Source organism: Rana temporaria, chromosome 3, assembly GCF_905171775.1.
Source record: "Rana temporaria chromosome 3, aRanTem1.1, whole genome shotgun sequence".
In the NCBI taxonomy this organism is placed as follows: Eukaryota; Metazoa; Chordata; class Amphibia; order Anura; family Ranidae; genus Rana; species Rana temporaria.
Genome location: NC_053491.1, coordinates 316,567,891 through 316,589,483, shown reverse-complemented (window position 1 = coordinate 316,589,483; position 21,593 = coordinate 316,567,891). Strand labels below are relative to the sequence as shown.

General features: G+C 46.2%; 1 protein-coding gene across 12 annotated transcripts in view; it reads right to left on the bottom strand.

The window, feature by feature from the left end:
- The window catches only part of LOC120932487 (protocadherin gamma-C5-like), a 721,441-nt gene that overhangs the window by 503,961 nt on the left and 195,887 nt on the right, over positions 1-21,593 (bottom strand). The window contains exon 1 of one of the 12 annotated variants that reach the window (XM_040344930.1): positions 3,219-5,615. The exons of the other annotated variants lie outside the window; for them this stretch is intronic. Coding sequence (XP_040200864.1) covers positions 3,219-5,600 — 2,382 coding nt within the window. The 5' untranslated portion in view covers positions 5,601-5,615. Of the gene's footprint in view, positions 1-3,218; positions 5,616-21,593 lie in introns of those variants that run through there. 12 annotated transcript variants of the gene reach the window in all.

Here is a 21,593-nt window from a genome sequence, read left to right as displayed (position 1 = left end):
AATTACCTGTAGTGATATTTTGTTGTCCCATTCACTGCTTTGGAAATATAGCCCTTAATATTTGCTAGTCATATTCACAAATCATTGACAATGTAAATAAGGGATTCTCTGTAAACTATAGGTTATACAATGTTTTTTTGTCAACCCCTGCTGTATTTGCGTCCTTCCCCAAATACTTGCTAACTATTAAACCACTGCTCTTTGGATTACTGTATTAAAATAGCAAGTGACTCTCTATCTCTCTCTCTCTCATTCTCTATCTCTCTCGCTCTCTCTCCCCCTTTTCTACGTCTCTCTTTCAATAAAAAAGAAACACAATGTGATGAGCACAGATGTTTATGTTTACCCTATATTAGACTTCAGCGAGTGGTATGAGTCTGACTGAGTAGCAACCTCTACTCACATGCAACTGTTTCATATGGTTTTTATACTTGATATGTTCATCACAATCTATATGTAATGAGACGTTGTCTTTATGTTTGTATCTGTGTCTTATCTTTAAATAAAAAAAAATAAAAAAATAGCAAGCGAAATTGCTAACTATGGCCCAAATTCACAAAGCACTTACGCCGACGTAAATCACTTTACGCCGACATAGTGCAAATGTGCGCCCGTCGTATCTGTGCGCCTGACCCACAAACTAAGATACGCCTAAAAACAGGCTTCATCCCACCAACGTAACTTGCCTACGCCGGAGTAGGATGGGCGCACATTTACGCTGGACGCATGGTGGTGCTGCCATTGATCAGCCATTCAAATATGCAAATTAGGCAAATACGGTGATTCACGAACCTGCGCGTGGCCGACGCAGGCTATGAGAGGTGCGCGTAAGTTGTACGTCCGGCGTAAAGTTAAGCCCCATAAAGGAGGTGTAACCCAGCAGCAGACATGTAAAGGTCTGCATCAGGGAACACAAGTCGACCAAGCCGGCGTTTTTCGTTGGACGTGTGTCTGGATGGGCGTAGGTTACGTTCATGGCGTAGGCAGTGATCCGGCGTTTCTTAGGCAGTTGTTCCGATGTGGTTGTGAGCATGCGCACGGGGATGCGTCCCTGTCAGGACGCATGCGCAGTTCGTTAAACGTACTTGTCTGACTCTCAAATCATCATTTGCATGGGGTCACGCCTCATTTGCATGGGTTTGCATGGGGCAATCCCACTTCCACCTACGCCGGCCTGCGCCTTCGAAACCTACGCCGACGCAGCGGTGGGAGCACTGGCTTCCTGAATTCCATGCTTGCCCCTCTGTACTGGCGTAGCGTACATTGGTTTGCTCTCTGTGAATCCGGGCCTATGTGTGCATTATTTATTTATTTTATATTAACTTTATCTCTGTTACACAGGCTTATAGTAAACATTCCATGAAGAAATTAAGTGTTTGTGAATGGCATAGGCTGTTTAACCACTAGCCGACCAGCCGGCGGCAGGTCGGCTCTCCTGGGCGAGAGCCCGTAGCTATACGTCCGCTCTTCGAGTGGCCACTAGGGGCGCGTGCGCGCCACCGGAGGCGCGCGCACCCCCTACTCGCCCCCGACTCCCGTGCGTGTGCCCGGCGAGCTCGATCGCCGCCGGGCACCCGCGATTGCTCGTTACAGAGCGGGGACCGGGAGCTGTGTGTGTAAACACACAGCTCTCGGTCCTGTCAGCAGGGGAAATGCTGATCTTCTGTTCATACAATGTATGAACAGAGGATCAGTGTTTCCCCTAGTGAGGCTACCCCCCCACAGTAAGATAACACACAGGGACATACTTAACCCCTTCCCCGCCCCTAGTGTTAACTCCTTCACTGCCAGTGGCATTTTTATAGTAATCCAATGCATTTTTATAGCACTGATCATAAAAATGCCAATGGTCCCAAAAATGTGTCAAAAGTGTCCGAAGTGTCCGCCATAATGTCGCAGTACCGAAAAAAATCGCTGATCGCCGCCATTATTAGTAAAAAAAATATATTAATAAAAATGCCATAAAAATACCCCCTATTTTGTAAACGCTATAACTTTTGCGCAAACCAATCAATAAACGCTTATTGCGATTTTTTTTTTACGAAAAATATGTAGAAGAATAAAATGTTTTTTTATATATTTTTGGGGGATATTTATTACAGCAAAAAGTAAAAAATATTATTTTTTTTCAAAATTGTCGCTCTATTTTTGTTTATAGCGCAAAAAATAAAAACTGCAGAGGTGATCAAATACCACCAAAAGAAAGCTCTATTTGTGGAAAAAAAAGGACACCAATTTTGTTTGGGAGCCACGTCGCACGACCGCGCAATTGTCAGTTAAAGCGTCGCAGTCCCGAATCGCAAAAAGTGCTCTGGTCTTTGACCAGCAATATGGTCCGGGGGTTAAGTGGTTAAAGGAGGGACAGGAAGATTACCATTAAATGTGAAGAAGTGGGCAGCCAAAAATCTAATGGTCAGATGCAAATTTGGACAGAGTTTGAACCGTTGTACGCTCATGCTGGTGTGTTCATAGAACATTGCCCAATGGTCAACCAACATTGTTACTTAGAAATTCTGAAAAAGATACAGGAATCAGTTTTTTTAGGAAAAGACCAGAACTTTGGCCTATCAAAGTGGATTCTCCACCACGACAATGCTCCTGCACAAACATATTTTATTTTTAGAGGTCCATTCCCAGGAATTAAGTTGTTACACCTCATATATACAGTAAATGTAAATGGATCTATCCACTGCAACTATCAAATAGTAAATCTGTATTATAGAACTACTGGAAGCGAGCAAAGGAATAGGAAAACACAAAAAATTGTCATATTGCAACCTTAGCTTTTTGTCTAGAACATATTCACTAGCCTAGCCTTTAAGTACTACAAACAAAAATTAAAAAAAAGTGTGTACTGAAGGATCATGTAGACTGTCTTTGCTGACCTCTGCTTCTACAGTATAAATATTATTTGCCTGATTTAAATGCTGCTTCAATTACCTGTTCCATGAGAATTACCTTTACCTGCCTTGCAATGCCTCTTCTGTGCCCATAGCTTAAATTATCGAAGTTGGGAAAAGCAGGGTAACCAAAAATTAGGAAAGAGGTCAGCAATGGCAGCCTATACGTTTCTCTCACAAGAGATGTACTTTAAATGCATTTAACAGCAGTCTCTTTGGAATATGAATGTTGACAAGATCTGTTTTTAGGATTGACAGTGCATATGACCTCAGTTTTTTTTTTTTTACAGTCATCTAAAAAAAAAAAAAAATCCTTACCTGAATAATACTAAATGACTGAGAATTTTCTTTCAGAACTTCAGTTGTGGTAGTTGAATCACCAGTGTCAATGAGATTGTCTGTGGGGACATTCTGTACTGGTTTTAGATAGGCAATTTCATTTTGCTTTGAGTCAAGAGTTACACATACATCATAGGAGAATGGAAAAGGTAAACTTGCATCACTGAACTCGGATGGACATCCCAGGGTAAACTGAGGATACACATTTCCATTACATGTTCCAAATGTTGCTGATGCAATTGGTTTTCTGCACTTAGAAATCACTATAATTATCACAGTTACAATAAATAAAAATGAAATAAAGGCTACTGAAACTACCAGATAGAATGTCACATTAGATGAAACATCAGAATTACTAGGTTGGTGTTTTATTTCTGGGGAAACTTGCTGGAAGTTTGCTGCAATGACTAAGTTTAAAGTGACTGTAGAAGAAAGGGATGGAGTTCCATTATCTTTTATTAGAACTACAATTTTTTGCCTTAAGGATTCCAAATCTGTTAGGTCTCTTCCAACACTGATTTCACCAGTTTGTTGGCCTATAATAAATATTGATGGATCAGGAACTTGTAATAAATGATAAGACAGCCAGGCATTGTGTCCCGAGTCAGCATCTACTGCAATCACTTTGGTCACCAGATAACCTTTTTCAGCAGAGTGAGGAATAAATTCAAATAATGTTGGTTCTTCTGTGTCTGAAGATGGATAGAGAATCTTTGGGGCATTATCATTCTTGTCAATGATACATATTCTCACTGTGACATTGCTGCTTAAGGGAGGAGATCCACCATCTTTAGCCATCACCTGAAATTGAAATTCCCGTAACTGTTCATAGTCAAAAGATCTTTGGGCATAAAGAATGCCGGAAACTGAATTTATGGAAACATATGATGACACTGGTATATTTTCAATATTGCTACTCAGAATATTGTATGTGATTTTCCCATTCTCATTAAGGTCAGGGTCTGAAGACAATAATTTAAATACAGATAATCCTGGCTGGTTGTTTTCTGAGATATAGATAATATAACTTTTTTTCTCAAAAACAGGAGGATTGTCATTAACATCTGAGATCAACAGTTGGATGGTTTTGTTAGAAGACAGTTGAGGTGTCCCTTTATCAACCGCACTAATGGTGATGTTATAATCTGAAATTTGCTCCCTGTCCAGGTTGGTTGTGGTTTCTATTTTATAGTAGTTAGAGGTGGAGGACGTCAGTTGAAATGGCAGATTTTCAGATATATGACAAAAGACTTCACCGTTTTCTCCAGTATCCAAATCATTTACATTTATAAGTGCTACAGCTGTACCAGGTGGAGAATTCTCTAGGATTGTAGATGAGAAAGATGAAACCTTTATTTCAGGTGGATTGTCATTGACATCAATAATTTGTATTGAAACCTTACAATGAGCTACAAGCCCACCACCATCTTTTGCTTCTACAGTTAACTTGTACTCCTCTGTTACTTCATAATCTAAGTTTCCTCTCACAGTAATATTTCCACTTACAGAGTCCACTGCAAACATTTGTTTTACACTTTCAGGAACATTTCCAAATGAATATGTTATTTTTGCATTGGATCCTTCATCCTCATCAACAGCATCCAGATGGAGAACCAGGAAGCCGACTGGTGCATCTTCATTTAAACTTATATGGTATTTGTCCTTTTTGAACTTTGGAAAGTTGTCGTTAGCATCATGAACTGAAATTTTAATAAATGCAGTACCTGTTTTAGGTGGTTGCCCACCATCCAAGGCCAATAAAATTATTTCATGACTTTTTTGTTTTTCTCTGTCCAGTGCTTTTTCTAAAATAAGCTCTGGATATTTAATGTTATCTATTATTTTTTCTCCTAATGTAAAGAACTCATTATCACTAAGCATGTAACTCTGAACAGAATTGATACCAAGATCTGGATCCTGAGCATGCTCCAAAGCAAGATGGACTCCAGGTAATGCTGACTCACTAATCACAATGTCAAATGTGTCTTTTAAAAAATTAGGGGAATTGTCATTAATATCAAGAATTTCTGCTTTAATTGTATATAAATTCAAAGGATTTTCAATCACAGCCTCAAAACTAATTAAACATGTCTCTTTTTCTCCACACAGTGTCTCTCTATCTATTCTTTCTATGATGTACAAATTCCCATTTTCTAAATCTACATTAAAGTATTGAACATTGCCTCTTGAGATGACATGGAAATTTCTGAATAATAATTCCTTTGCACTGAATCCAAGATCTTTAGCTATGTTTCCTATTGGAGATCCTTGCTTCAGCTCCTCAACTATTGAATAATGAAATTGAGCAGAAATATGTACAATTTTAAAAGAAATGCCAAACATCAGTACTTGCCACATCATTGTCTTGCCAGTATATTCAGTCCACAATATATATATGGGGGAATCGAAATTTTAAATCCAAGTCTTCTTTGGAGAATACAGAAATAAGCAATTTACAGTACTATGTTTCTTGTCCAGTCGACTAAGAAATGCAGTACAGTGAGGAAAAATCCTGTGTTGTGTGTTCCTATGCAGCTTTGTGCTGTGACACTATAGTGAATTGAAATCTCTATATACTTTACTGCAAAACCTTTTTCTGATACAACAGCGGCACTTACTGGTATTACATGGAAATGCAAACACTATTTTATCAACCACACATTCAAAGACGTGCCTTAATGTTTTATAGTGTATTTTATTTTAAAAAATGTGCATAAGAAAAATATATTAAAAATGTAACAAAGTTAAAACTGAAGATTTATTAGAAAGCTTTAGCTCTCAGAACATGTAAAAAATGAATTGCTAAAGTTTTGTATCAAGTTTTACAAAATAGATATTCAATGTACAAATTACAGACTAAGGGGCAGATCCACAAAGCACTTACGCCGGCGTATCTCGAGATGCGCGGCGTAAGTGTAAATATGCGCCGGCGTATCTATGCGCCGTATCCCCAAAACGAGATACGCCTGAAAACTAGATTTTTCCGACCGACGTAATTTTTCTACACCGGCGTATCGTGGGCGCAAAAATACGCTAGACGCACCATTGTTTTGCTATGCAAATATGCAAATGAGGGAGATACGGCGATCCACGAAAGTACGTTTGACCGGTGCAGGCTACGCGCTGTGCGAATAAGCTGTATGTCCCGTCTAAAGGTACCCCTCATAAAAGCAGCTTTAACTTTGCACCAGACGTGTGCAGGTCAGCTAAAGCAACACCGTTAGGGACGAGCTGAGCAGCCACACTTGCAGAACAACAATCTGTATGCCAACATGCCAGGGGCATCCATGGTCATAGCTATACTATTGGCTTTAGATGCGTGCAGAAGGAGGAGGGCACAGAGGAGGAGGAGGGCACGGGAGAGGATATACCGACCGCGCATAAACGTCTTTGGCATGTGTGATTCGGAGGTGTATCGCATCTTCAGATTCACCCCTACTGCCATCCTGGAATTAACCACAACCCTGAAAGATGACATCACCAGCCAGACACATCGCTCACATGCAGTGGAGCCACTGGTCAAGGTCCTGGCAACACTGCATTTCCTTGCCAGTGGATCTTTTCAAAGAACAAGTGGAGTTGTGGCTGGGATGGCACAATCCTCCATTAGCAGATGTGTGCACCAGGTTATCCCCGCAATCCTCAGACGCATGGCCAACCAAATCATCAGACCCACCCAGGAGGACCTGCGGGTGAAGGCAATGCATGATTTCTACAGAATTGCCAGATTACCACGCACCGTGGGGGCCATTGATTGCACACATGTGGCACTACGGCCCCACCGTGAGACAGAGCACCTATACCACAATCGGAAGCATTGGCATTCCATCAACGTACAGGTGATAGCCGATGCCCAATGCCTCATATGGCACGTCCGTGCCAAACACCCAGGGTCCAGCCATGACAGCTACATATTCCGTCAAAGCCCCATCCCAATGGAATTCGAACAGAACATGTATGGGGACAGCTGGCTGGTTGGTGAGTGACATGGGAGTCAGGCATGACTGTCCGCCCCCATGATGCAGACATCACGAGGGGCACATGCATGACTAACATCCTCCAGCCTTTTCCCTTCCAGGTCACTCTGCATATGCACTTGGACCCAATCTCATGACTCCATTCCAGAATCCCCAAACCCCAGGAGAGCAAAGATACAATGCTGCACACGCACATACCCGTGGAGTGGTGGAACGCACCTTTGGCCTCCTGAAGTCTCGTTTCCGATGCCTGGATAAGTCCGGGGGTACCCTGTTGTATTCCCCAAACTTTGTGTGCCAGATCATCAGTGCATGTTGCATGCTACACAACTTTGCCGTGAGAAGGGGCCTGGAGATTGATATACGTGATGACCTGACCCCCGAACCAGACAATCCCCCCCTGACCGAGTATACCCCGTCTTCTGAGGGAAGAGCAGTCAGGAGATGCCTCACAGTAGGCATGTTTGCACGTTAAACACACACATTCATCATGGCACAAGGAGAATGCACGCATGCACACCACTGTGGTCCCTAGCACACACACCCCACATCCTCATCAAATTGGATTAGCACAAGCCCACCATGCAGGACTTGGGAGCAGCAACGCCACGCCAAGGCTCCAATTATGTCACTGTACATTCATACACCATTCACACAGACCTGGGGATCACTTCTCCCTGGTCCTGGGGATCCCTTCTCCGCCACAACCGAGGGTGACACCCCTTTTCCGGCAGGAATGTCACCCCCACAATGTGAACAAATCATTCACAAAAAAAAAAAATCATAATCACAGTAAAATAACAAATAAACATAAAACACGTGAAAAAAAAGACAAAAACCTTACGCCCCTGGCGTGACCCACTCCTGGGGCGGCCACGGCCACGGGCCCGGCTCCTTAGGGGAGACTCATGGGGGGAAATCAGGGGAAGGAGGAGCATCCCCTGGTCTCTGTCCACCTGGCGGCCTGCCCTCCAAGGCCAGGACGATGCGCGTGAGGCCCACATTGAGGGCTGCCGTGTTGGCCTGGACAGCCTGGGTCAGGGCACGCACCTCCTGACCCACGCCTGCTGTGGCGGTCTGCAGGTCATTGAAGCAGGTAATCAGAGCCAGGGAGTTGCAACTCGTGTCCTGCATGGACTCCTTGATGGAGGCCAGGCTCTCTTCCATTCGGTCCAAAGTCTGGGTGACCTGACCCAGATGGCGGGTCTGACGGGCCTGGTCCCTCCTTAGATTTTCCGGCAGAACCTCCGCCACCCCCCTTGTCTTGCGGGTCGCCTTCCTGCCTCCTGATGAGGCTTGTGGCCTGGGAGAAGGGGAGCCCCTTGGGGGGAAGCCCTGTTGGGGGAGGAGTGGGAGGGGCTACCCCTGATGGGGGCCTGACTGCTGCCAGCCCTAGGGGGAGACTCCTCCACATGGAGAAGTACCTCATTCCCCGACATCACCTCCTCCTCCTCAACCTCCTCATGAGGTGAGCTGGGGCTACACCCCTGCACAGAGGACTCCGGGCTTGCCTGGGAGTCTGCCTCAGACTCATGCCAGGGGGAGGCTGCGGACTGGCCAGATGGCCCAGCACCCTCCTGCACATCTGTGGATGACACAAAACATTCACATGTTGGAGTATCCACACACTTGTCACAAATTCCCTTCCCCCCCACACATGCTACACACCAGATAGAAAAAAAACACTTACCTGTCCTCAAGACCTCCTCAATGGAGTCAAAGCCAGGCAGCCCCTCCACTTGCTGCCTGTGGAGGCACTGGGCAACCACACGCTCCTCATCAGTGAGCCTGATAGTGCATGCAGGTCCCCCTCCAGTGCCCCTGGCATGAGCTGAAATCTTTGCCAGCTTCCCACGGACCACGCGCCTGAGATCATTAATCTTTTTTTGGATCTCATTGGGGGTCCTGGTCTCACCCCCCAACGCATTGATATCATCTGCGATGTCTTGCAGGATCTGCCTCCTCCTGGCCGGGGTGGTGTTGGCACTCTCAGGCCCATGCAGAAACCGACCAAATTGGGTCATGGCCCTCACAATAATGGCCTTCTCCCGCAGGGAGTAGTTCAACTTCCTCTTCCTCTCTGACATCTCTCAAAAACACACGATCCAAAAAACACACCGACACGACACAAACCTACAAACAGCAACAGACAACGGAACAAAAGCACCTTGCTTCAGGGGGGGGAAACAAATGGATGTACTTTTGCAATGGAAGGGCGCATGTCTGGGCCTATTTATGCCCTGGGCGTATCTCACTAAGTACGCCGGGCCTAGTTCCTATCTCACTGATTACGCCGGGCCGAGTTCTGAGCATGCGCAGAGAGGCGCTGACCATAGTCAGCGTCATGCGTGTGCACAGTCCGGCCGGCCCTTCATTTGCATGGGGTCACGGCTCATTTCAATGGAACACGCCCACGTCCTTCCCACTTTCAATTACGCCTGCTTACGCCTCGGAATTTACGTCGCGCCGGCGCAAATTTGGGCGCAAATACTATGAGGATACGGTACTTGCCTCTCTAAGTTAAGCCGGCATAACGGAAAGGAGATGCGCTACGCCGATGTACGTGGATCTGCCCCTAAGTAGGTAGGAGTTGTAAACGTTTCAGAATTGTTATACTAAATCTAAAACACATTTTTAATTGCCAAAATGTTTTAATAGGTTATTGTTAACCAGATACCAGGGCTTGCTGCAGGGTGTATGAACAACACAATTATACTGCTTTTATTCTACTACTCTAAAATACAACTAAAAAGTAAGTAAAATTGATTTCCTATATTTCATATACAGCTTCAATGGAAATGCTTATTTACCTTACTATTAACAATGGTGTTATCAATTAGTAACACTGTTATTTCATGTTATCTACTAGAACTCACTAACAAAAATTATATGTGTCTATGGTTTTATTCTTAGTGGTGCATTTGTCCTACACGTAACATATTGTGTAATATTGCAAAAAAACAAACAGAGGATAATGGGTTTTTGAAGGCTGCATCCCTAATTTGTTCAATGATTTGTTAGGTTACAAGCCAGATAGCATGATGTCAGGACTAACATCACATAGGACAAATTTAAGTAACTACACCACCTTTCACCAGACATCCTATTCTCCACACTCCAAAGACATGCTGGTAGGTAAATTGGTCCTAGTACGTGCTTGTGTGCATGTGAAAGATTGCAAGTTCCTTCAGGGACTGGTGTGAATGTACAATATACTGTATGTAAAGCTCTACATAAAGTGTCTGCATTATATAAATACCTGTAATATATAAATAAACAAACAATTACAGCAGCACACAGGAACAAGTAAACTAACTAAAATACCTTTAGATGAATGTGACCGCTCAGAAAGGTTGTGTTGTTCTTTTTGCTTTATAAATAAAGGGGTAATGCCCACATGAATGCAGTCAAGCTGCAAAATTCAGAATATTGATTATCGCAACTAATAAGTGTAGCACTCTTGTCTTAAATAGGGGCTACCGGTAAATTTAGCTGTGCTAAGTTGTAGTTAACCTGCATGATTTGTAGTCTTTAGCCTCGTACACACGATAGGTTAACCAGAGGACAACAGTCTGAAGGTTTTGACCTATCGGTTGGGAATCCATAGGTTGATTTTAAAGCAAGTTGGCTTTTTTTTAACCTATGGTTAAATAACCTATGGGGCCCACACACGATTGGTTTTGACCGATGAAAACGGTCCTTCAGACCGTTGTCCTCTGGTTAACCTATCGTGTGTAAGAGGCCTACGTGATCATTTGGGTTTTCTTTTAAGCCTGGTGTAGCTGTGGTTCCTCCATTCTGTCAGTACGGGACACCGTTACCTTTGGCATTAGTATTATGAGCTACAGTAAAGCTAGCTTATGAATATGCATACTTCCATATGCATATGCATTCAACCAATCAGTAGGAGTTTCATGGCCACTGAACATGCTGGAAAAGAATATAAATATTTGGGGAGGTCAAGTGATCAGGGTCTGGTCTGAATGTGTAAGGAACATCTGCGTTGGGTGAGCCCTAAAGCCTAGGGCATAGCCAATTGTTTAAGGCTCTGACAGAAAGACCCTGTTTGTTGCCTGGAGGCATGAGGAAAGGGATGGATTTCTGAGATGAAGTACCAGAGGTTCCAAGAGTCGAGGACTGTGGAGAGCCTGGGAAAGCGTCAAGACGGACTCATCCAAGGAAACCCTGCATGCATGGAGCTGTGAGTTTATGGTTGCTATAGAAGACAAATGTTGCTACATAGATACAGAGGGCCAAATTCTCAAAAAACCTGCCTAACTTAACTTTCAGCAGTTAAGTTACACAGGCGTTAAATTTCTACCTAAGTGCCCGATCCACAAAGCACTTACCTAGAAATTACACGCCGTGTAACTTAAGTGCCTCCGTCGCAAGGCGGTCGTCTGCTCGAGGGGGCGATTCCTATTCAAATGAGACGCGCTCCCGCGCCGGACGTACTACGCATGCGTGTGACGTCATTTTTTCCGACGGGCAGCGCGCGAACGTAATTTACGCCGGGCTTTGTGGATTGCGACGGGAAAATAAAGATGCGACGGGTGAAAAAAAAAATACGCGCCGGGAAAACAAATAAAAACAAAAAAAATTGACAGCGTCGCTCGGCATGCATTCCTGAGAGGGAGAACTCCATGCCAATTTTCAAATAAAAAACCGGCATGGGTTCCCCCCCCAGGAGCATACCAGGCCCTTAGGTCTGGTATGGGTTGTAAGGAGACCCCCCCTACGCCGAAAAATCGACTTAGGGGGTCCCCCTACAATCCATACCAGACCCGTATCCAAAGCACGCTACCCGGCCGGCCAGGAATGGGAGTGGGGACGAGCGAGCGCCCCCCCCCCTGAGCCGTGCCAGGCCGAATGCCCTCAACATGGGGGGGTTGGGTGCTCTGGGGCAGGGGGGCGCACTGCGGGCCCCCCCACCCCAGAGCACCCTGTCCCCATGTTGATGAGGACAGGACCTCTTCCCGACAACCCTGGCCGTTGGTTGTCGGGGTCTGCGGGCGGGGGCTTATCGGAATCTGGGAGTCCCATCATGCTCCGGTAGGTACCCACGTGGGTAGGCAGCCACCACGAGGGTACCTACCGGAGCATGATGGGACGGTGAGGCCTATATAAATGGGATGCAAGGCGCGCTTCCATCATTGCAGTGACAAGAGGCGTCGAGTCAACATCGGAAGAAGGGAGAAGAAGTGAAGAGAAGAAGATGACGTCACAGAAGACCGCGCTGGCTGCCTGCTAGTAATTGAGCTAACACACGAAGATAGCAGGCAGCCAGCGCTGAAGGAGAAGGCACCGGACAGCTGGAGAAGAACCGGGGTGCGCCGAGTCAACAGCGGAGAGCGGCGAAGATAGAAGAAGACCCCCGGAGAGCGGAGAAGACCCCCCCGGAGAACGGAAGAAAAAGCCCCCCCCCCCGGAGAGCGGAGAAGACCCCCGGAGAGTGGAAGAAGAAGCCCCCCCTGGTATTAGAGCTAAAGAAGACAGGGGGGGCCTCCGGAGCAGACTAATAAATGATTTTGTGTTTAATAACTATCACTTTGCCTCCAGGTGAATGGGTAGGGGTACGATGTACCCCATATCCATTCACTTAGGGTGGGGGGCCGGTATCTGGGGGCCCCCTTATTTGAGGGGACTCCCAGATTCCGATAAGCCCCCGCCCGCAGACCCCGACAACCAACGGCCAGGGTTGTCGGGAAGAGGTCCTGTCCTCATCAACATGGGGACAGGGTGCTCTGGGGTGGGGGGGCCCGCAGTGCGCCCCCCTGCCCCAGAGCACCCAACCCCCCCATGTTGAGGGCATGCGGCCTGGCACGGCTCAGGAGGGGGGGGGGCGCTCGCTCGTCCCCACTCCCATTCCTGGCCGGCCGGGTAGCGTGCTTTGGATACGGGTCTGGTATGGATTGTAGGGGGACCCCCTACATCGATTTTTCGGCGTAGGGGGGGTCTCCTTACAACCCATACCAGACCTAAGGGCCTGGTATGCTCCTGGGGGGGAACCCATGCCGGTTTTGATTTTACAAATTGCCGTGGAGTTCTCCCTCAGGAATGCATACCAAATGCCGTCGCTTGAATGGGCTTTTACATGGTGTTACTAACTTTCCACATTGTAAAACCAGCCCTAGTTTTGCGCAAGCAAATCGGAACTTACGCAGAAATCACAATGCTTAAAAGCTTTGTGGATCTGCTTAAGTCCTCATTTGCATACTCAAAGCGGCATTTCAATGAGAAATGCCCCCAGCAGCGGATGCGGTACTGCATCCTAAGATCTGACAGTGTAAGTGTCTTACAGATGTCAGATCTTCTGCCTAACTTTGGAAAAAGCCTTTTGAGGATCGTTTCCAAAGTTAGGCACAGAGATAAGCAGGCTGAACAGCAGTTCCGCCTGCGTATCTCTTTTGAGAATTTGGCCCAGAATGTGGGATGCAGGCCTAAGGCCCTTTCTCTGTATTGCTGTCTTACCAGGCTATTTTGTTTTTGGAGTCTGCGGGTATTGCCTACTGTCCTAGGGTGTCCTGTGCTCTAACCCTCTCTTCCTCATTTTGCTTTTGTGAGCAATAAACTCACTTTTGTTCAGCCTAAAAGTGACTGGCATCCATTTTTTCTGCAACCATCCATGCCCACCATGCCTAAGAACCAGCATCCTGAGGTGAAATGTCAGCCCTTTCTGATGCGAGGAGTCAGGTGGGCACTACATAAACAATAATCTCCTAAATAAACAGTCTACAATAATATCAAATCTGATTGCATAACAATGGTTTTTGCACTTGCATGTCCTTACAGCTCTTTGTAAAGCCTCAAAATAAGTTGAACTTATATTTATGCATAGTAGTATATGTAATTTGTAAGTAGTGTATATGCTGTGCATACTGTTGTTTAGCACTACTAAACTACAGAACTTTTATAAACGTATTATTTCTTTAAATACAAAACTCCAAGCAGCAGCTACTGTAAACACACAGTTGACATTCATATACAGTATGTGTGCTGTTTTATCTGGATTTGGAATGTGGCCATTGTTGTAATATACACAACTATTCTATTTATTTATTTGAGGCATTTACTGTATATAGCACAGCCAATGTTTACATACTTCTCATTTACCTCAGTGTCTGCCTTCAAATATTTTACAATCTAAGGTCTATAGCTTACATACTGAGTCAGGATTGAAACGGAGGACTCTAATAAACAATTAACATAATGATTTCAACTACAGTGCTGTTAAAAAGAAGTTTCCCCCTTCCTGATTGTTTATTGTTTTTTGTATATTTCTCACACTTAAATGATTCAGATCAGATAATTTTGGAAAGCTGAGTTAAATTTCACTTGCCACACCCAGGCCTTATTACTGCCAGACCTGTTGAATTAAGAATTTACATGAATAGAAGCTATCTGACAAAGTGAAGAACGCTAAGGCCACGTACACACGATCGGTTAAACCAATGAGAGAGTTCTGATGGACCGTTTTCATCGGTCCAAACTGATCGTGTGTGGGCGCCATCGGTTATTTATCCATTGGTTAAAAAAAGCCAACTTGTTTTAAATTTAACCGATGGATTCCTAACCGATAGAAAAGAAACGATCGTTAGTAGGCACGACCATCGGTTAAAAATCTACGCATGCTCAGAATCAAGTCGACGCATGCATGGAAGTATTGAACTTTGTTTTTTTCAGCACGTCGTTGTGTTTTACGTCACCGGGTTCTGACACGATAGTTTTTTTAACCGACGGTGTGTAGGCACGACTGACCATCAGTCAGCTTCATCGGTTAACCGTTTTCATCGGATGGACCGATCGTGTGTACATTGCTTTACAGATCACAGAAAGCCACACATCATGCCACAAAATAAAAAAATTCAAGAGCAGATTAGAAACAAAGTAATGTACATGTATCGGTTTCTAAATCTTTGGAACTCCAATGGACCATGGGAGAGCCATTATCCACAAATGGAGATAACATGGAACAGTGGTGAACCTTCCCAGGAGTGGCCGGCCTACAAAAATTATTACAAGAGCATGACGACGACTCATCCAGGAGGACATAAAAGAACCCAGAACAACATCTAAAGAACTGCAGGCCTCACTTGCCTCAAGTAAGATCAGTGTTCATGATTCAACAATATGAAAGAGACTGGGCAAAAATGGCATCCATGGGAGAGTTCCAAGGCCAAAGCCACTGCTGGCCAAAAATAACACAAAGGCTCATCTCACATTTACCCAAAAAATTTTAGGCAAATATTCTGTGGACTGATGAGACAAAAATTTTACTTTTTGAAGGTGTGCGCCCCATTACTTCTGGCATAAAACCAATGCAGTATTTCATAACAAGAACATTATACCAACAGTCAGACGTGGTGGTGGTAGCCTGATGGTCTGTGGCTGCTTTGCAGCTTCAGGACCTGGACAACTTACCATAATTGATGGAACCATGAATTCTGAGCTCTACCAGAAAATCATAAAGGAGTATGTCTGCCATCAGTTTGTGACCTCAAGCTCAAATGCACTTGGGTTATGCAGCAGGACAATGATCCAAAACACAACAGCAAGTTCAAATGGTTCAAACAAAGCAAAATGTAGATTTTGGAGTGGCCTAGTGAAAGCTCAGACTTAAATCCAATTGAGATGCTGTATCATGACCTTACACAGGCCGTTCATGCTGGAAAACCCTCCAATGTGACTGAATTAAAACAATTCTGCAAAGAAGAGTGGGCTAAAATTGCTCCACAGCAATGTGAAAGACTCATTGCCAGTTATCGCAAATGCTTGATTGCAGTTGTTGCCACCAAGGGTGGCACAACCAGTTATTAGGTTTAGGGGGCAATTACTTTTTCACATAAAGCTAGGCAGGTTTGGACAGCTTTTTTGCCGTAATAAATGAAACCTGTAACGGAACGTCCCACACTCCGCTTGTGTGCTTCCGTCAAATACCACTTGCTATCAGTCTGGATATAGATATCAGATATTCCAGCTGCTCACAAGCACACAACGAGACAAGATTTGTTTGTCTGCTGAACATGGAGTGTTTTATTAGAACCAAGAATACAATGTTATATACAGTTAAAGAGGAGGTAACCAGAACATAAATTAACATGAGCCAATTAACTAATCATTTTCCCAGACTAGGTGACTCATAGATATAACCTTTCATGGTAGACGTCACGTCTCCTCGCTCACCTGCTATACAAGACACATTATCATAAGTGTAAACACAGGACCTCTTCACACAATTAGCACATAGAACAGACAGATGGCTGGAGGTGATGGCATTAGCATCTCCTTACACTGTATGTCCCAACAGTATGAATCAGTCACTCTAATATGGCATATACAGGGTCCCCAGGCATACAGCTAACAAAGAGCACCGTTCCCCCAAATGCCAGGGCCCATGATCGCAAGGCAAGAGGCTAACATTCAGTCCCCTCCAAAAGTCTCTGTCTCGGGTGAGTCTGTCACAAAACCATCATTTAAAAACTGCATTTTGTGGAGCTGCGGTGGCTCAACGCGATTGGCACTGCGCTGACAAGCCATTCACCTCTGCAGCTAGGGGTTCGGATCCCGGTCTTGGCTACATGTGAATTGAGTTTGGTGGTCTCAGCCCGGCTCCCGGTGGGTGTGCTATGTGAGGTAAGCCTGCGCTTAGTATGCCCACCCCCCTCCCACAAAAAAACCCACCACACTTACACGCACTCGAAATTGGGTTAACATCACGCACTTTGACCACGCGGTCTCTAAAAAGAGAGGCGAAGGACTAACGGGGCTGGTTGAGCGGGCTAATCCTCTCACTCCCTTATAGGGAGTCCCTCTGCCCCGTTGGGCTTCAAAGCGGAGCAGGTAGGGCGGGCTGTGTGGGAGGACCCCCTCACACACCTGCCATTGCCACCCGGGGCATGGAGAAAGGTGGCAGATTGCCTCTGGGGGAGGCCTGCCTACTCCCAACTCCTGCAGTCCGGCTCCTCTCTCGAGTACACGCACAAAATACACTTTAAAAGAAAAAACAAAAACAAAAAAAAAACTGCATTTTGCATTTACTCAGGTTATCTTTGTGTAATAATGGGGCGTGGTCTGGACATGCTGCTGTGAAGACGTGTCTGCCTTGAGCTCCGGCGCCAGCACAATCTTTAGCCCTTTTTTGCACCCCTAACCCCACCATAAGCCAGACCTAACTATGCGGAAGAAGACAGGCAAGTCTCTCCCCAAGGCTGGACCACAATCGGGTTCCATCAAGCGGTTTCTGGCCGCGGAGGCGATCGAGGGAGAAGACACTGATGGCCTAGGCCGCTCTCCACGAGGCGCGACTCCCGCCACAAGCTCCGCCTCCCGCCGCAAGTCGGATCGGACGCGCCATTCATCTGCCTCCTCGGCCTGCTCTGACGGAGACGATAGCCCTTCCCGACGCTCGGAGATCCGTGTGGATGACCTGCCTACCCGGACAGAGCTGACTTCGCTTTTCCAGAGCCTGGAGAGGACCATTAAAAAAGAACTCTCAGCAGTGCGGGCGGACCTCTCACAGGTATTGGGTCGGTGGAGAAGACTGAGCACCGACTTGACCGTCACGCCTCGGCCATTAGGTCCCTGCAGGCTTCCACTTGGAGCCTTGCTATTGCCCACAGAATGGCTCTATATAAGATAGAAGACCAAGAGAACAGGAATAGGAGGAATAACATTCGTATCAGAGGCCTTCCTGAGGCGACGGGTGATGATGACCTCCTTCCCTCGGTTCGCGGCATCTTCAACGGCCTTTTGGGCCTAGCTGCAGACAACCCGCTTAAGATAGACAGGGTTCATAGGGCCCTCCGCCCCCGTGCTCTATCTACAGATACTCCCAGGGATGTCATCTGCCGTATCCACTACTTTGAGGAGAAGGAGCGTATCATGCGGAAGGCCCGCAAAATTCCCTCCCTGGACTTTGATGGAGCCATCCTGACCCTCTTCCCCGATTTGGCTAAAGAGACTCTAGACCGCCGCAGGGCTCTGCGACCGCTAACAGAGAAGCTCCGGGAGGCGTCCATTAACTACCGCTGGGGCTTTCCTGCTGCTCTCATCGCCAACAGAAACGGCAGAGCGGCCGTTCTACGGTTCCCAGAAGACCTGGAGAAGTTTTGGGCTGACATCGACATCTCCCCGCCCGAGCTTCCAGGCTGGCAAGATACCATCCCTACCCTGCCGGGTTCTACAGACCCGCACTGGCAGAAAGTTAGCCGTGGGAATCGTCGTTCAGCCACCCAGGGGGCCTCTCCCTCTGTAGGCTGATCTATGGTGGTGTGGTCGTCTTCCTGCTCCTTCATGGTCCATTGAACTTGGGCCTCTTCTTGATGCTTCGGCCTGTTTGTTTGTTTTTTTGTTGGATTTATTTTTTCCTGACATTGCCTTAATTTTTATTTTTTATTTTGGTGCGTTTTGCTGGTTTTGTTTAGTTTTTTTTTTTTTTTCTCCAGCTGGGACCCATGGTGAGGCCTCCCGGACGGTGCCTATCTCTCTGCTGCGACATAGCAGTCTACTGCCTGCTGACTCGTGATAGTATGACTTTTATATTTTTTTTAGTACCACGCTGTCTGAACTCTAGATGGCGATCTCTGATCGCAGGCGGGGATATAAGTCCTGTGATTGATGTGTTATGATGGTTCTGTTTTCTCAATTTTTCGATTTATTATTTTTTCCTTTTTAAGGTGTTAGGTTTAACGGTTTATTTTATAGTGTGTCGGTGCTGGGGCGAATGGGCAGAGATTCTGGTGGATTTGCTGCCTGACGCTCGTGTCCATGCGCCTCCTCTTAGTGGGGTCCGGTGCTGCCCTGTCCTCCCGTGCTGTCGCCTCTTCGGGGGCGGGTGGCGGGGGGGGCCGGGCTGCGTGCGTGACCCTTCATCGCACGGCAGATTTATGCGTGCGCATGCTCTCTCCCTATGTGGGTTTTCATGTCTAGCGTCTAGCGTTCTAGCGTTCTTACGCAGACGGCTACATGAGTCCCAACTGATGGACGTCTGGAGGATTATGCATCCACGTGCGAGGGATTATACTCATTTCTCCCACTTACATACATCCTATTCGAGAATCGATTATTTCCTAATAGATCATCACCATCTGTCCCTCCCCACCGCTACGTGCATCGAGACCTCTCCTATCTCAGACCATGCCCTGATTTCCCTCTCACTGACTGTCCCTTCCGTACCAATTAAAAGCACCAATTGGAAGCTTAATGATAACCTGATGTTAGAAGATGTAGACAAAAAAGTGATCGGAGATGCGTTGCCTCAATATTTTGTAGACAATGCAACGCCGGAAGTGTCGCCGGGAACGCTATGGGAGGCCCATAAGGCCTACATTCGGGGCAAATTTATGGAGATAGGAGCTAAGAAAAAGAGGGAACGCACCTATCAACAAATGCAATTGCTTAGAGAGATTGAGGACCTAGAGTGCAGACACAAGGCCGGGCTTTTGCAATCGGTTTTCCAGGATCTGGTCCGGAGGAGAGAGGAGCTGAGAGGCCTCTTTCATCTGGAGCAGAAACAAAGGTTTAGGGTTGTTGCTCAGAGTTTGCATGAGTGGGGTAACAAGCCTGGTCGGCTATTGGCACGCTCGTTGCAACAAAAAAAATCTGCTACGTTCATTCCCAAAATTAAATCCCCCAATGACTCTCTGGTGTTCGAAACCTCGGCCATAGCCAAAGAATTTCGTTCTTTTTATCAATCTTTATACCACGTGAGGCAAACAGTGGAAGACAGGGACAATAGGGCACTGCTCATACGCGAATATTTAGCCCAGGCTGGCTTGCCGACACTCCCTGCAGAGGAATTGGCTGCTCTGGATGGCGATTTTACCGTCCCTGATTGCACTGAAGGCTATGGCCAACGGTAAGGCGCCAGGCCCCAATGGCTTCACAGTGACTTACTATAGGGCCTTCGCGGATCCTCTACTTCCGCGTTTAACTAATTATGCTAATGCGACCTCGGGAGACGGATCTTTCCGACCCGAAACACTTCACGCCCACATTACAGTCCTTCCTAAGCCGGGTAAAGACCCCTGCGCCAGTTACCACCCCATTTCTTTATTGAACCTTGATGCTAAGCTATATGCTAAATTGATTGCCAACAGGCTTCTCCCATTCGTCCCCCGATGGGTCTCTAGAGACCAGACGGGATTTATCCCCGGTAGAGAGGCGCGGGATTACTCTCTCCGCACATTGTCATTAATATCCCATGTCAGACGGACCTCCCAGCCCACCCTGCTGCTTTCCACAGATGCCGAGAAGGCGTTTGATAGGGTGGACTGGGAATTCCTGATGGCCACGCTTTCCCACCTTGGTGTGGGCCCCCCGCTCCTTTCGCATATCTCGGCCTTATACAATTCCCCTACTGCTCAGTTACGTATAAATGGAACGTTAAGCGAATCCTTCACACTTTATAATGGAACCAGACAGGGGTGCCCCCTTTCGCCCATCCTATTTGCCCTTTCCCTTGAGCCCTTTCTATCTTCGGTTAGGCACAATCCGAATATCCGGGGAATTACAGTAGGCACTACCGAACACAAATACGCTGCCTATGCAGATGACATCCTGTTTTACGTACAGCAACCTGTTACAACCCTTCCAAATTTAATGGCGGCTTTCGACTCTTTTAGTGCGATATCCAATTTTAAAATTAATCTATCCAAGTCAGAGATACTGAACCTAACGGTCCCCCCTCGTATTGTGCCGCAATTGAAGACATCCTTCCCCTTTAGTTGGCAGGCTCACTCGCTGAAATATTTAGGCATATTTCTCACCGCTAACCCCGCATCCCTATTTCGTACAAATTTTATCCCCCTACTGAATGCAATTAGGTCTGATCTACAAAGGTGGTCGCAATTAGTACACTCATGGTTAGGGAGGATTAGTGTGCTGAAAATGAACATTCTGCCCAGAATATTGTTTCTATTTCAGATGATCCCATATAGGATTCCTGTGGGATACTTCACGATACTGCGATCACTATTTTGCAAATATGTATGGAACAGGAGGCGGCCCAGGCTAGCTAGGGACACACTGATTAGGCCCAAGAGGGAGGGGGGGCTGGCTTTACCAGACGTCAAAAGGTATTTCCATGCTGTGATCCTGACTAGGATCTCGGACTGGAGATACAATAGGGTGTCTAAACTATGGGTATCGCTGGAGATGGATCTGTGTGGCAAAGACCCCTACGCTCAAATGTGGATCCCGCGGAAGTATAGGTCCTTATCTAATATGACATCCCCTCTGACACGCTCCACCCTGATGGTGTGGGATTCATTAAGTAAGACTCATGGCTGGGCGTACAACTCTCCCCTGATGCCGCTTTCTGATCATAATTATTTCCCCCCTGGAAATGTCCAATCACACCATCAGACATGGTCTTTGG